Raw genomic sequence first — 17468 nt, forward strand, 5'->3', positions numbered from 1 at the left:
GCTCCCATAGGTGCTGTACAATTATCATCTCATTAATCTTCCTAAAACCTCAAGTTTTTACCCCAGTTTATAAATGAAGACACTGAAGCACACTCTGGCCTATAATCATCCCTCCACAGCAGTATGGAAAGACAGTTTTTGGAAGCATTCTCGCTCTCTCACTGAACTAATTTCTGGTTCAAATAAATCTTATCATCATATGATGAAGTAAAATTACTTAACAAATTATATTTTATGCAAAATGAAGGGTAAATTCTGTTCTGGTACTTCAATTAGTTAAGAATTAGGTCACCTCAGTCAGTTCCCTAAGAGGCTTCAGTAAATGTGCCTCCATTATCAACTTAACTCAGACAAAACACAAGGGTTTTCATATAATTTTTATACTGTTCCTATACTAACGAATCCCTTCACATCTTCAGGCACTTCCATTTGAGACTTCTTTATAGGATGAATGAAGAGACATTTTTTCCAAAGCTCCCACTTATACTATTATGCAATTTATTATAGCAAATGCAATAACAAAGCTTTAGGAACCAGAATACTAAAGAAGAAAACATCTCCTAGGGTTAAAAATTGTATTACCATAGAAAGCAAAGAAAAGAAAAATGAAAAGGAAAGAAAAAGAAAAAGGAGAAGAAAAAAGGCATAAAAATGCTTTAAGTATAACAACGAGACAAATATGGACAAGAATCAATACAGTTTATTCAACTCAAAGTAGCATGAACTACTGAACCTGCAGAAATAGATCTGGTTACTTAGAAACATGTACATTTTTAAAACACATTTGGTAATATAGATAAATATAGAGTTACACAGGCCAGCTGCCCAGGGATGTGTTTGGCCTATATTCTATTTTCCAAAATACAGAATTAGCTGACAACATTTTTAAAAAGAATCTAATGATTCAAATTTTTACAAATGAGTTTCTCCTCATTGTTCTAGTTTTCTCAACTTTTCATCATTTTTCTCCCCAGTTGAAGGCCAACATACCATATTCTTTTCTACCGTGTTGCTTAGTTTTTAACCTTGATCTTCATTTCCTACTCTGACTAGGTGTGCTTCCTTCTGAGAACCAATTTTTATAAAACAACCAGTCTAAACCATTCCTTATATAAAGGATTTTGACTTCTGAGTTTCAGACTGAATTAGTATGGTGAATAAAGAACCTTAATGCTTGAGGCACGTACGTGGCTCAGTCAATTAAGCTTTCCAACTCCCGATTTCAGCTCAGGTCATAATTTCAGGGTCGTGGGATCAAGCCCCAAGTCTGGCTCTCTCTCTCTCTACCCCTTTGCCCCTCTCTCCTGCTCGGTCTCTCTCTAAAACAAAATAAAATTTAAAACAAAACCAAAAAACCCCAATGCTTTAAATGACACAACAGAAATTCTCTTATAAACAATAAATCTGGATATGGATAGTATCAGCAAACCAAAAGTGGTAACAGAGAAGAGCTGGAACTGAACAAGCCTAGATAAAACCATGGACCAAGAACTAAAGGAATGGAAGATCTGTTCTAGACAACACCCAGTTCCCAGAAAATATAAAGACAATGAGAATGATAAAAGGCTACTTACAGGTATAATACCATCTATATTATGGAAAAAGCAAACTACAGGAAGAGGAAATAGGAATGGAGTGAGAGACAGAATTACGAAGCGGTATGAACATTTTGGGGTAAGGAAACTATTCTGCATCTTGACTGTAATGATTATACAACTACATTTGTCAAAATTAACACAACTGTATACCTAAAAAGGCTGAATTTTCAGTATGCAAATAATACTCCAGTAAACCTCAAATTCCTCTCCTTTCCCAACTTGCAAGGAACGGGACAGGGTTTTTTCCTCAGACTCAAGTAAATGATTACTAAAGAAGCTGGAAAAGATATAAACCTGTAAGAGAAGACAAAAATGAAAAGACAGCAGACAAAAATGTCAGAATTTTGGAGAATGGGAAACAGGTGGACAAGTTTAACTTCTCTGAATCAATTATGTCATCATAAACATGGATTAATAATAGCACCTATCTCACAGAGTTGTTGTAGGGATTAAATGAGGAAATATATGTGAAACATTTAGATCACAGCTTGGTATGTAGGAAACAGTAAGTGCTCAACTGATGATAGCTACTATTATCCTGCCACCATCTAATTTAGCTAGGAAAGGTTAAGCTGAAACAAGTATCCACTGGGGTTGAAGCCAATACAAAGCAATCTACAACAGTACTGAAAAGGCCAACTGGAAAAAGATTTTGCAGTACCGGAGGGGAAAATTAAATCGCTTCTTACTCAAGCAAGAATTCTAAAATGACAAACAAAGCATTTTCCAAAAAAAAATGCTTTCCTACCTATATTCTTAGAACCACAAAAGTTATGTAGGTAATTGCTCCAACAGATCACTGCTGTGTAGAATACCAGTGCCACTCATTTACTATTTGTATATGTTCTATTCACCTGACTCCTACATTAGTTTTCTTTCCTGAGTATGAAAGAATCAAAAAGACACAATCCGGGGCACCTGGGTGGCTCAGTTTGTTGAGTGGCCAACTCTTGGCTTTGGCTCAGGTCATGATCTCAGCATGGTTCCTGAGTTCTGAGCTCTGCTTGGGCTTGCCTAGGCTCCATGCTGCCAGTGGGGAGTCTGCTTGGGACTCTCTTTCACTCCCTCTTTCTCTGCCCCTCCCCCACTGGCCCTCTCTCTCCCTCTAAATAAATAAAATAAAACTTAAAAAAAAAAAGACACGATCCAGCAGTCTGCTTATTATTTATAGCACTATTGCCAAATATATATTCTGTTATATGTAGAACACAAAATCTATGGCTAAGAAGCTAAATTCTATAAAAATATCAAAGATTTGTTTGCATTTTGTCTTGTTCATTTAAATTAGTATCTGAATTATGCTCTTCACGTACTTTTCAAGCAAGATTGCTAGAATCTCAACTATGATGATAAAGTCCACATGACAAATGTGTCTGGCACATAAAAAGGAAGAGTTTTCTAAGTGCTTGGCATTAGATGGATAATAAAGTTACTGTATTATTTTGTACTTGAACTAGAGAGAGGTTTAAAAAGTACAAAATTGATAGAAAATTACAATGTCTACAAAACAGATTTTCATTAATGTCTTTTTTGTGAACAAATCCTACAACAATACATGAGCAGCAATACAGAAACAAAAAAAATGAAAAATTTAAGCCACTTTATAATAATTTAACTACTGTAAAAAATTATGAAATCTGAACCAGACTACTGGCATTATATAAATTGGTACAGGCCTGGGTAAAAAAAATATATATAGGTCAGAACTAAAAAAAAAATTGGCTATAAAATGCTTCTAGTGCTGGATCACAACTTAATCACTTTATATCATTAAGGACAAGCAGAGTATCTGACACAAAGCAGAATATTAATATAGGCATACCTTAAACATTTTCTATTCTTTTTTTTGTTTTTTTTTTTTTACATATTTTAAAGGTACTCATTATTCTTCAGTGTTTATTCAATCTCTACTGAGGAGAATTTTCTATTTTATGAAGTGAGATCAAAAGGTACTGAGTAGTCAAAAGAAAAGCCTACACTAACAGTAACAACCAGACGTTTGTAAACAACAGCATTATCCACAACTGCTATTTACTATTAATCATAGCCTTTCCCAGAGACAGATAAAGTGGTCAAGATAGAGTTCTTCTGCCACTGGCTGAATTATGAGTTCATATTGCTCCTAATAAGAATACCAACTGTCTTCTTCAAAGTAAAAGTGTGATAGGAATGCTCTACTTGCTATAACTCATTATAAAATTAAGTGTCAAGATTGGGGGTGGGGGGGAGCAAACTCATTCTGGACTCATTTTTGTAAAAATCTTAGATTTCAAAGTCATTCAACAAGATAATTCATATTCATGTTCAAATATGAGTAATTCCATTTAAAATGCAGAACTCTTGGTAAGAAAATTCCAACTATATTTTTCTAAAAGCATCAAATAATTTAAATGTAGAAAGTTAAATCTTCTGTCCAAGTTTAGAATTTTTAAAGTTAGACAAAATTACTGGAAAAAAATTCCAGTTCTTGAGATGAGAGATACTTGTCTATCACGAACACATAAAAAGTGCTTTGAACCTATGCCTAGCACCAAATACACGCACAATACATCAGTAGTCACTCACATTTGATCTTGCTCCCTTATCCCACCACTCTCCTAGCTCTAGGGTCCAGGGGTGTGTGTTTTTTGCAACATTTAAATAGGTTGTTACTAATTTGGTTTACACAATTGGTTGGTCTCTCTCAGCTGTACTAGGTGCTTTCTTGAAGGCTAGGATGCTTAGTAATTTTTAAATTCCTAATATAGTGTCTGGCCATGAAGTAGATGCTTCTGAAAACGTGATCAGTACAGTTTTCAGAAAGAAAAGATCTACTGGTACCATGAAAGGTTATTTAGTCCGACACATCATTTTACAGATACATATAATGAGGCCCAGAGAAGTTAAGTGAAATTATTTGTGTAGTATCACAGAACTAGTAAGGCCTGAATATCATCTCACTCCATGTACATCTTAGGGAAGGAAAAGCATGGGGCTATTAGGTAAACCACCTGACTAAATAGCTTATGCAAATACACTGATAATAAGTGAAGTGACACCAGGTAATAAGTGGATAATCCTCATATCCAATCAGAAATGACTTAGCCTGAGTTTCTTCAGAATTCTGCTATCATAATTTTATTTGAACTGAGGCAGACTCATATTAAGCACTATGTGTTAACTATTATAACAGTAGTATTGTATTTATTATGTTGAAAATTAATACGATTTTTCTGTTGCTCATCAAATTACAAAGGACAGTAACAGAAAGTATTAAAATCCTATGCACACAAAGCAAAAACAACAAAGGAAAATAAGTCAGGCTTACCAGCATATAGACATTTCAAAATAAATAGAAAAGGCAAGATATTAATTATAAAAATAAAACCTGAGGCACCTGGATGGCTCAGCTGGTTAAGCATCTGACTCTTAGTTTTGGCTCAGGTTGTGATCTTATGGTTCATGAGTTTGAGCCCCATATCAGGCTCTGTGCTCACAGTGCAGAGCCTGCTTGGGATTCTCTGTCTCCCTCTCTCTCTCTCAAAAATAAATAAATTTTTTTTTTTTTTAAATGGAACCTAAGTAGAGTAATAAAGCCACAAAGCAAAACCAGAAAGCCGGTAGGGAGTGAGTTGTCTCTAAAATAACTCATGAAGGAGACAGTTTTAGAACTTTATAGAGGGAAACCAGAAGATGCCTCATCTATCTTTCTAGGCCATCCTGTCTGACCTTAAAACTAATGCTAATATGGGGCACCTGGCTGGCTCAGTCGGAAAAGCATGGGACTCGACCTGGAGGTCATGAGTTTGAGCTCTATGTTAGGTGTAAAGATTACTTTAAAAAATGGTGCTGATAATAATGCAGATAATAATGGTTTCCATTATTAGCTATTATTACCATAAAATCCATTTTTAATCTTTAAAAAGCTACCAAGACAGCAGAGTTAAAAGTCCTATTATTGATTTCCAGTTAAATAGTCATGTTTACTTCTTCCTGAAAGCTCAACAGAGTAATAATAAAGGGATAAGCAAATTAATAAACTGTAAGCCAGAGAATGGAAATGAATGGCATTAAATAAATTATGTCAATAAAAATTTTGAAAGCCAAAAGCATACAGACAAAAATCCCAAACTTCTAGAGGGGGGAAAAAAAATTGGTCATGTATAAGGAACCAGGAATCAGAATGGCATCAGTCCAGAAGTTAAATGAATCAATGCCATCAAAACGGTGAAAGAAAATTGCTAACTTAGATTTTTATACCCAAATAAATTACCAATTGTCAATTAAATGTGAGGATAAAGATTCTCAGGCAAGCAAAGTTTTTTTTAAAAAACTGATTTCAGACACTTTTTCTCAGATTCATACAACTGCAGATCCAACACAGAATAAAGACAAAGGCAATTCAATTCTAAGATAATAATTACTCTTGGACATCTGTATAGCAACATGCTTAGAGTACAACCAGTTGGGATGGCAAAAGTGAAGAATGACAAGTGGAATACCACCAAGAAAAACAGAAAACTCGATGAGTTACCTAGTAAGTCTGTAAATACAGACAGGCAGGACCTGCTGTCAGAGTCTGAAGATGAATTAACAATAAATACATAGAAAATTAAGCAACTCTCCTTGGCCCAAGAAACAATGATTAAATCTAAGAAAAATGGGGTGCCTGGGTGGCTCAGTTGGTTAAGTGCCTGACTTCAGCTTAGGTCACAATCCTGCAGTTCATGAGTTCTAGCCCCGCATTGGGCTCTGTGTTAACAGTTCAGAGTCTGGAGCCTCCTTCAGATTCTGTGTCTCCCTCTCTCTCTGGGAGTGTCTCCCCACTCATGCTCTGTCTTTCTCGCTGTCTCCCTCTCAAAAATAAACATTTTTTTAAACTCTACGGATAATAAAAAGGTTTTGTATGAGAAAAGAAATAGAATAAAGCTACATTACTCAGGTGTAAATGATGTTTATGTCAATTACAATAAAAGGAAAGAATATCAATTTAACCAGAAATTACTATAAATATACCTTAAGAATAGACTATGTTTGTAATATGTTAATATATAGAAAAGGCTAAATATTCACTTTCCATATAAGGAAGCCAGTAGGTGATAAGCTAAAACTGCAAAAAATACAAACAAAACAAAAACTATGAACAGCAGCATAAGCAAATATGGAGAGTAGTTTTCCAAATGTGGTCCAGGGACACTTTTAGGGGTTCCATAAGGTCAAAACTATTCTCATAAAAAAACTAAGACACTGTTTTTTTTTTTTTCATTCTCACTCTCTGACTAGTGTATAGTCAACTTTTCCAGAAGCTGAATGTGTGATAGCACAATAAGCTGACCACAAAAGCTGATGTGAGAATCAGCTATTATTAATAGTCTTCTACTAAGTTATTCAGTAGAGTATTGAAAAAATGTAAAAGTGTTACCCTTCTTAAAAATTTCTGGTTATTTTACACTATAACCAGTTTACACTGTAACCAGCTAACTGACTTGAATATAAATTTAAAAAGTTTTTCTGGTTATTTGGAAAAGTTCAGTATTCATAAAATTGTCATTTATGATAATGTTTTATAGGTTTATTATTGTTATTTTAAGTTAATAATAGTCTTAATTTCTAATATAGTAAATATCAATAGATATAAACTGCATTAATCAAAAACTCTTTGGGATCCTCAACAATTTTTAAGAGTACAAAAGGGTCCTGAGACCAGAAAGTTTGAGAACCACTAATTTATAGAAACATGGAGCTAGGATCATCGTATACGGCTGGGCAGATTGTTCTGAGTACAAGGATACAGGGCCAAGGAGATCAGTGAAGCCAGAATCCAGTCTGTGCTCTGCTCACCAAAACCGCAGAGGGCAGCCTTTTCTAATTTTCAGAAGGGCAGAGTGTAGCCTAGTGGCCACTCTGGTAACAAAAGACCGTAAGAAGCCAGAGTGAACCCAATTGCCTCAAATTAATCTTCAAAGATAGAAATTAGAATAGTGGTTGCCTCTAAGGGGAGAGGAGGAGACTCTACAAGGACATGGGAACTTTGTGAGTTGACAGCAACATTCTATCTTGATTGGGTTGTTATTCAGGTGCGTATGTTTAAACTTACGTAACTGTACACTCAAAATTTGCATTGTAATGAATATAATTATAGTGTGATTTTTAAAAACTGGGTTCCTCTGTGATAGGGCAGGATTATTTGCATTTTAAAATAAAGTATTACTTGGTAAAACCCAAAATTAAATTTATAAAATTCTATTAACATCCTTTATGTGATGGAAAATACCCACTTTCGCAGGAAAATGAATACAACTACTGAAGGCTAAGGGTTTTATGTTATAGAAAGGAATCCTCATCAGAATCCTTGGAGAGCGTGATTTAATAACAATATTGTTATGTAACTGACATGTGACATACAGATAAACAATAACAGTAAACACAAGAAGTAATATTCCAGAACAAGAATGATGAGGAAGAAAAGTGGGTCTTTATTTTAATAGATAAGGATGAAGGAAATGCCTTAACATTTAAGTTTCTATGTAGCAGGTATTGTTAATTTCATCCCAACAACTCTCTAGAAGGCCAGTGTCACCACACTATCCTACTAACGAGGGAACTGAGTCTTGGGGAGGTTTCCTTACTTGTGCAAGTTACCAGATCCAGATTACAACATTAACATTTGCCAGTAGGATCTCACCCTATCTGAAAATGGCTTTAGGTGTGGGGCACTGGTCTATAAAAAAACAAAACAAAACTGAAATTAGTAACTGCCCTGCTTCGTTAACTTTACTTCTATCTTTAAATCTTCTACTTCTAGAAATCTTTAAGGTAAGTTTCCTTAAAACAAGTGACATGTGCAAAGTGGAATCAAAGCAAACAGGAAAACTAGACAGATGCTACATCTGGTCTCACATCACATAGCTATTTAATAATCTAAGGAATGCCAAACCCTGTGACAGCTGTAGTTATAAGTGACAGTAATGGTAGTAGTAATAACAGCAGCTAATGTCTATGGAGTCTTACTCTCACTCTATTCCAGGCACAGTGATAAACTTTTTACAGATTATCATACCCACCATTTTGCAGAAGAAGAAAATGAGACATAGAGAGCTGAGTATCACAGTAAGGGCTAGTAGAGATAGGACTTAAATCCTAAAGTAGAACTGCCTAGTCTGATTTCTCAGTTACTAGACTCAACGGCTTCCTGATCTGTACCCCTTTACTGAGTGAGGATACTGGGGCAAAAGGGAGAAACTGGTTGATTTTCCCCTCAACCATTTAAAAATGTGAAAGTAATTCCTAGCTCATGGGCCATATGAAAACAGGCAGCAGGCCACATTTGAACACATGGGCCATAATTTGCCAGCCCTGCTCTCTACTATAAAGGAGACTAAAACAGTGGCCCATGTCAAGCTGTCAATTCTTGCCTGAAATTCCTGTATTAATTAGTTGTTAATATTTAAAACTCAGGTTTCAAATAAAAACCCTGATTCTACCTTGCCTTTAAAAACTGGAGAATCAAACAACACTGGATCCTTTTTTTTTTTTTTTAAATGAAAATGAAGAATATTCTAACTTGTTTAATAGGTAAAAAGCCCAGCTTCACTAATTTATCTGCTTGGGCCCAGGAGGCGTTGAGTTTGTGATCTCTGCTTAAAGAGTCTATCATTGCCCCGGCTAATTCTGATGTCTCACTTGGGAAATGTTCTTGGCACTAAGATGAAAGCAAGGAAAAAATAAATTGAAGACAAAAGCTACAAAATAAAAGATAAAAACTGATAGAAGAGTGTATATAGCAGAACAGAAATACTTAAAAGGTTGGCTGAGAAAATGAATTTTAAGAAATGCAGACGCAGACAGACGGACTCTGGAAATCATTTTTCCCAACACAAAGCTGGGTCTTCTTTTGGACACTACAGTGATCCAACTAATTTATTTAACAACGCAACTCACCTTTTGGGGCTTTGTATTAAATAATTTTAAACATAATAATCATATTTAAAGCAGAGTAAACAATTCAAGATTTAGGCTTTAATCTTAATACGTTCTGCAAAACAGACAAATTTTTTTTTAAATGTTTATTTTTGAGAGAGAGAGACAGACAGCAGGGAAGGGGCAGAGACAGGGAGACAGAGAATCTGAAGCAAGCTCCACACTGACAGCAGAGAGCCCCATAAGGGCTTGAACCCTGGAACTGTGAGATCATGACCTGAGCCAAAGTCGCACACCTAACTGACTAAGCCACTGAGGTGTTTTGGGAAACAGACAAACTTTTAAAAATAATTTTGGCCAGGGGTTGTCTGGATGGCTCAGTTGGTTAAAGTCTGACTCTTTGATTTCACCTCTGGTCATGATCTCAGTATTCCTGAGACAGAGCCCCAATCGGGCTGACAGCTCGGAGACTGTTTGAGATTCTATCTCACACTCTCTCTTTCTGCCCTGCCCCTCTCCCACTTGAGCCCACATACACATACACCCATGAGAGTTCTCTCTCAAATAGAAAATAATAATAATAATGTTGGCATTAAAACAAACTTTCAAATATACAAAAACCCATCAAGACTTCATTTCCTAAAGTATGAAATTCAACTATGCCAAAAAGGTTTACGCAAATATTTTTATATCTCCAATATCTAACACCATAATTAGTGTCAATTTTCAAATAAAGTTCCTAGATATTTAACTTGAAAATGTTCAGGCATTTACACAAATTTTATTTCAACATTAATTTCTCTTCTGATACATACATACTCACACACACACACACTAGATCTAAGTCCTATAATTACTGTGGGAACCTTATCAACATTAAAAGATAATACATTAAGTGAAAAATCAGCATATCCTTCTTATCATATAAAAAAGAATACTTTTTTCATTTCTATAACTCAAGATTAAAATTCTTCTGCATAAGAATAAAGCCTATGTTCATTCTTTCCTGATTTTTCCCCAAGTGACAGAATTATAGAAATACTTCATAAAATTGTTTTTCCCCTCAAATCAATTAAAGAGCTTAAAAAAAAAAATCTTCGGGGCGCCTGGGTGGCGCAGTCGGTTAAGCGTCCGACTTCAGCCAGGTCACGATCTCGCGGTCCGGGAGTTCGAGCCCCGCGTCGGGCTCTGGGCTGATGATGGCTCAGAGCCTGGAGCCTGTTTCCGATTCTGTGTCTCCCTCTCTCTCTGCCCCTCCCCCGTTCATGCTCTGTCTCTCTCTGTCCCAAAAATAAATAAATGTCGAAAAAAAAAAAATTAAAAAAAAAAAATCTTCAACTGTTTAAAATAATTTTCTTCATTCACTTGCTGGTAACACATAAAAGAGGATTATATTGTAGATATCTTTAAAGCTATTAAGAATATGTATCATAAATACTAATTAAAGGGGATAATCACAACTAAATGATTTTTTAGTGATGTTCTTTGGGTCATATCTGTACTAAAATTTCTAAACTTTTAGCCATCTACCCTGTAAAAGACACTCATTGTTAAGTGTTGTGCAAAGAAAATAAGAGAGCCAAGAAATAACTCTGCACATAAGCTTCTTGAAAACCTAGTTCCAGTGTGACTGTTTTCTATATCATTTGGACAAAAACCACCTGAGAAACTCAGAACTGTCAAATCCTGTATTAAAACAGGCAGGAGTTATGACCTGAAAAAGCCTTTTGATGGCAAATTCCTTAACTCCTCAGTCTAAGCTCTAATAAGAATTGCCAAGTTTACCTAAAAGGTACCTACAGTTTACCTAAAAGGTTTAAGAGGATGAATTCACCGATTCTGTATTTGAAAAGACATAAATATTTTCTGGATCTTCCTCTATTGACACTATGATATACAAAGCAGTCAAGTAGCTTTAGTTATAATATGAATTCAGAAAGTATTTCCTTTTGGAAAAAGAAAATGCCTTTAAATAGGCACTCTAGATATTAAGTTAAGATATGATAGAAAAGGAGAAATAAAATGTCCCAGAATTACTACTTACTTACAATGAACATTTAGTTTAAAGCACATCAAGCTTTAGTAATATATAATGAAAACTTTATAAGTTAAATTCTAAATCAACTATAACTTAAGCCTGTGCCATGAGTTCTAAAAGATATTTCTGGTTAAAAAAAAAACGCTTATATTCACTTATATGGCAGAGCTGAATTCTACAACATCTGATGCGCTTATTTTGCTAAGGACGATACACTTGCTTCTGTTTAGTACAGACAAAATATGTTTAAGGTGACACTGTGAAGACCCCAGGCAGGTAATTTGTCCTCCAAATGCACAATATGCAACCTTGTCCACCCTCTGCAGTAGCAGCAGCAACCCCAGAGGCATGTGGAAGGAGGGGTCAGGTCCTGCCAAGTCATGTGGTATGCACAGGGGACACTTAATTTATCTCCCAATATTAAACCCTCACACTTCAACTATTGATAAATACCCTCTTGGAGAACCAAAATGTTAAGGACTATAAATTTTTTACTGGCCACTGTTTACAAGCACTAAATTACACAACTAGGTAATGATATGTAGATTCTTTAAAAACAACCAAGCTCCCAATCTCTTCTTTAAAGGTCAACACATTTCAGTAAATGTCATATATTTTATGTTCCTCCTTCCCCTTCATCCGTACCAAAAAAACAAAAACCAACCACCACCACCACTACCACCACAAAGCTAAATTACTGAACCCATTAGTCCTATTTATGCAAACAGGAAACACCAGAAAGTGTAAAGAACTAAGTCCAAATAGCCATTCTGTAATGAGTAACTCAGAACTTAACTGGGGTAGTGGTCCTGTACTTTTTCTCCCACTTCCATCCTGCCCCATCTTCTCTCCCACACAAGCAGTTTCCTTTTCTCTCCCTTTTGCGTCTACAACCACAATGCAGGGCAGAAGAGAGGCAATGCTATTTTTCAGCAGTACAGCGGCAGGAATACCTATGAAGCAAATTTAACCTTTCGGAGTTTTGATATTGGGAAAGGTGTTTCATAATTAGGCATTACCAAAAAAGCTGTTACCAACTACTGCTCTAAAATGAGGGAACCCAAAGGGCGCCTGGGTGGCTCAGTTGGTTGAGTGTCTGACTCTTGATTTCTGCTCAGGTCATGATCACAGCGTCCTAGGATTGAGCCCAGCATCCGGCTCTAAGCTGAGAGTGGAGCCTGCTTAAGATTCTCCCTTGCACTTGCTCTCTCTCTCTCTCCCTCCCTCTGCCCCCTCCCTTGCTCATGTGGGTGCACTCTCTTGGTGAGGTAACCCAAAATAAAAAATTGGTTTATTACATAAAACCTTGGTCCATTTCTTTTCTCTTTGACCCACTGCTACTTAATACGAAGAAGGAATGTAACATGCTAAACATGGGGAAGAAGAAAGGGCACGGTCTGGTTAGGGTGAGGAGGTAGTTGTTATTTTTCACAATTAAAACAATTTAATTCCTGCCAAATATAATTATGTAATCCTAACATCTTCATCAAATTGTAAAACTGGAAGAGTCCTTATAGACCATGTGGCTGTACCCGCTCATCAAACAGATAAAGAAAATGAAAAACTTAAGCCCAAGCTCAGTTATGTAAAGACAAAACTGGGACTTCTGACTCAGTACATTAAGTATTTTCTTTCATATCTGCAAATATATAACAGTTTTCCAAGGCTCAAAGTTATAGACACAAATGTAAGTGAATGAATTGCTGCACCTAACATAACACATGCATGGGATTTCAAATTCACCTGTTACACAGAACAGAGGTCATACTCTGCTATTTCTGTATCTTTATCTCTGAGCTTTGTGACAGTTGGGACAGGCAGAGGAAGGTGAAAAATTAAAGGGAAAATGTAGTGAAAGAATAGTAAATAGGGGCGCCTGGGTGGCTCAGTTGGCTGAGCATCTGACTTCAGTTCAGGTCATGATCTCGTGGCCCGTGGGTTCGAGCCCCGCGTTGGGCTCTGTGCTGACAGCTGAGAGCCTGGAGCCTGCTTCGGATTGTGTCTCCCTCTCTCTCTGCCCCTCCCCCACTCATGCTCTCTCTCTCTCTCTCTCTCTCTCTCTCTCTCTCTCTGTCAAATATAAATAAACATTAAGAATAGTAAATAGCGAGCTCGTTGAGATAATCAATAGACATGGCTGTCGGGAGTTGACAGCTACTGCAAAGACAAGACTGAAAAATGGGGCAATGGAACCTGCAATAAGAGCTAAAGAAACAGCAAAAGACAGAAGCAACATTAAAGTACTGGAATGTGTGTTACATAAGACAGATGACTGGAGTGATCAGAATTCTTGGTGGTAGAGATCAGAATTCTTTGGTAGATTCTAACCAATAGAATCTGCATTTTTTAACCAGAATCCAAAATGACATCAGGGCAGGTGACCCTTAACTGTACATTTTGAGAAACAAATGTCTTTTGGACATTGAGGTCCAGGAGGGTTTAAAGGTATTAAAAATGTCTTGTTCAGGAGTTCTGGTCCATAATTAGCTTTACTTGATTCTCTCAACCAACCAGGCAGGCAAGGAAATGCCCCAGGGGAAAAAAGGAAGGCTGATTCGGTGCAGAATCTGGGCAGTCAAACCAGTGGTTACTGGTAAAGTCACCCCAAGGAGCTAGAGCACATTATGTAATCACAGCCCAAGCTAAGATGCAGATCAGAAGTTCTTTCACAACGTCTATTACTAAGCAAAGTCTTCATTTACCGTTAAGCGACTGATTATACGGGTTCTACTTTTAATGTAGAGCAATATTTTGTCACTCACTGAAGAAAAGAAGTCTTTGAGCTTATTGCTAGAAAAAGAATTAGTCATTTTTTTATCTGCCTATTCATCCATGACTGCTGTGTGGTTACAAAGGAATACTCTGGCCCTCACAGCTTAGTTCAAGTATTTCTATTTAGATATAGGATCTAAGAAAATAGAAAGCAAATAGAAAAAGAAAATAGAAAACAAAGCACAGAGCTACCAATGGCTACTTTTTCACAACTGCTGGGAAAACAAAATTAGCGTATGGTGAAACTGCGAGAAATTCTGAAAATCTGAAAACAAAGTTAACACTTCAGAAATGACAGAAAATGTTAAAAGTCAGATTTAAAGCTGCCTAGCAAATTAATTCTGTCGTTCATCCAGAGTTTCAAATCTCCTTCAGTACAGAGAAACAGAAAAGCTCTCTGAAGTGACATCATCTGATGCTTTCTCCCTCCCTTTTTTTTAAACGGGAGGAATTATATTTATTTATAGGATTTTTTAAAAGATACATAATACGATTAAAATCTCTATATGTATCTGAGACTGTGACTGTTATGACAGGGCACTTGACAATCTATTTTAGGTGCAATGAATGTTAAATAAACACAGAGCTAGGATAATAATTTGCTACTGGAATTATCCTCTGTGCATTCCAAACATTTTCTTTTAAGACCAAGACTGTTTGCAATGGATTCAGGAAAACAATACCAATACCAAAACTCTTAATCCTTTTAGGGAATCAGTTCACTGTTCCTATTTCAAGGCAAGGCAGTCATTTAAAAATCAACCCCTGATGTTTTTGTTTTTAACTAGGACATTCCCAAAAAATAAGTACAGGCACATCCAGCTTCACATAATCTCAAATTTTTTATAGTATGTCAGTGCCATATTTTTCAATAGTAACTTTCACTAAACCATATAAAAAAAATAACTTATTACTCACACCTGCACACAATTATTGTTTTTTAAGTAAAAACTAAGTATGCCCTACTGATAACACGTCGTGAAAAATGCTAAGGAAAAAGTAAGTTGTGCAGCATATATAACTTCTACAGCTAATTTCTACCTAGAGGACTGAATTTTTGCAGCCCAAAGATCCCGTAGAAAATAGGCAAGGAGTCTTTCCTTTTTAACTTGAGACAATTACAATCATATTCTAAATGAATTATTATTGTAAGCCGCTAAAAGCTACCACAATTATGGTCCCACTCCTGATTTTTAATTAGGACTAAAAGGGGGAGTTTGCGAAATAAAGGAGAATTTTATAAGGGACTTGGGGACAAGTTTCTCCCGTTTAGTTTCACTTAGCGTAAGGGGTCCTCATAAAGACGCTTATATAATTGAAAAACCAGTTGTCGGTTTGACACTAACATGTACACAGTAATTACGGATCTTTACCGGGAATATTTGTTTTAACTATAAAATCAGTAGCCAAAGGCTACTCTGAAAAGATCGTCATTTCGCTTCCTTCCGTCACCCGTTCCTCAGCCCCCCCTCTCCAGACCCCAAAGTGAAGTTCACCTGCCAATACCGAAGGGCCGTGGAAAAAGGAGGTAAAGAAAATGCTTTTAAAATTAAGAGACTTACAGCAGCTGGACTTAGTCCAAGTGCTGTTCAGCCTGGAAACGAAAGTAGGAAGCAACAGAGGTTTAGGCTTGTAATGATGTCAGCCATTTTAGGCACATTATTTACACTGGGAGGAAGTGCCAAACTCTGTGGTTGTTTTCGTTGTTTTGCATGTCGCCGCCGGCCTCCAGGTGGAACGAACCCAGTCACGACCCAACGCACCTTCCCCCGACTGCACAACGACCGTGAACTCGGCACAATTCTTCGATCCCTCTCTCCAGGCCTCGCAAGCCCCCGATCCCGTGTTAAGCACCGATTCCTGCACACGCACTTTCTTACAAAGGAGAAGCTGCGGCCGGACACGCAAGGGGGAGCAGCCTCAGAAGAAGGAGAGCCCGGAGACCCTCCCGGGGACCCTCGCCCGCACCCCCGCGCCACCGCGAAGCGCAGAGCCGCCCCGGGCCCCGCGTAGCCCTGCGGGCCGGGCCGAGCTCCCAGTCCCTCGACCTCCCCGGCCCTCGGACCTTGCAGTCCACCGCGACGGCGTCGGGGGGGATGATGAGTGCCTCCTCCCCGCACTTGGGATCGTCCTTCTTGGCCTCCTTCTGGGCCAGAGCCGAGTTGAACGTCACCTTCACCATGGCGCGGCCTGGGGCGCCCTCGGAGGGCGGCGGCGAGCTCGACGCGAGGGCTGAAGGCTCCTGGCTTCGGCTGCAGCCTCCTCGGCCGGGAGCGGCTCAGCGACGACGGAGGTGAAGCGAGCGGCTCCGCGGCTGCTGAGGCGGCTACTGCTGCAGCGCTCCCGCAGCCTCACAGCTCCCGGGCGAGGGCGGAGACGGCTCGCACCCCCGGGGGCGGGGTTGGAGCCGGGAGGACGGAGGGGCGGGACCGCAGGCGGGAGGGGCGGGGCCGGGCGCCGCGCCAGACTCTGCCCCCGCCCTAGGTCCCACGCAGGATCTTGCCGGTTGGCGGGGAGCGGGGACGGTCGCTCGTTGGGTGCGGGCCTGGATTTTCCGGTTCTGAGTTCTTTTACACCCAGTTTACCTCCGGGCTCAATGTTGCAGGTTTGTAACGAAGTCAGGTGAACTTTGCTGGGTTCGCCGCGCACAGTGGCTTCACCTCAGGCAGTAGCAGGCAGGCCCTTTCCTGCTCGCTGCCCCCACCGCACGTCCAAAGACTGGAAGTTTTGGGCGTCCACACCTCCGTTTCCTCTCTATGTTATGGAACTGGCCCAGTGGAGGGCAGAAATGTTTAATACGCTCTATCCTTGTGATCTGACTACTTTTATCTTCCTGGGACCTCACCCAAGGGCGTTACCGGACTCAGACTTGCCATGTCTTCACCCCCTCCCTTGGAAGGTCAATACCTACCCTGCCTAATCCCAGAGCACTTCGGAGTTAGACTCTTGGCAGATTTGTATTTCGTACTTCTCACATTCCTAAAACAAAATGTTCCACTCTGCTGCAGATTTGAACAAAACCCACGTGCACACCAGGTGATTTGTGATTCAAAGGCAAGGTACTCAATGATGAGTCTTTAGTAATTTTCTGCAAAATTAAAAAATAATAAGGATAAGGCAAAATTATATTTTGAAAAGATTCTTCTTATAACTAATGTGAG

The 17468-nt window shown here is 38.3% G+C and overlaps 1 protein-coding gene across 1 annotated transcript in view; it reads right to left on the minus strand.

Moving 5' to 3' along the window:
* The window catches only part of ITM2B (integral membrane protein 2B), a 28675-nt gene extending 11654 nt beyond the window's left edge, over positions 1-17021 (minus strand). The window contains exon 1 of the mRNA XM_043578773.1: positions 16373-17021. Within this exon, the coding sequence (XP_043434708.1) occupies positions 16373-16489 (117 nt within the window). The 5' untranslated portion in view covers positions 16490-17021. The remainder of the gene's footprint in view (positions 1-16372) is intronic.
* Positions 17022-17468: the final 447 nt, after the last annotated feature.

This window comes from Prionailurus bengalensis, chromosome A1 (assembly GCF_016509475.1).
Source record: "Prionailurus bengalensis isolate Pbe53 chromosome A1, Fcat_Pben_1.1_paternal_pri, whole genome shotgun sequence".
Lineage (NCBI taxonomy): Eukaryota > Metazoa > Chordata > Mammalia > Carnivora > Felidae > Prionailurus > Prionailurus bengalensis.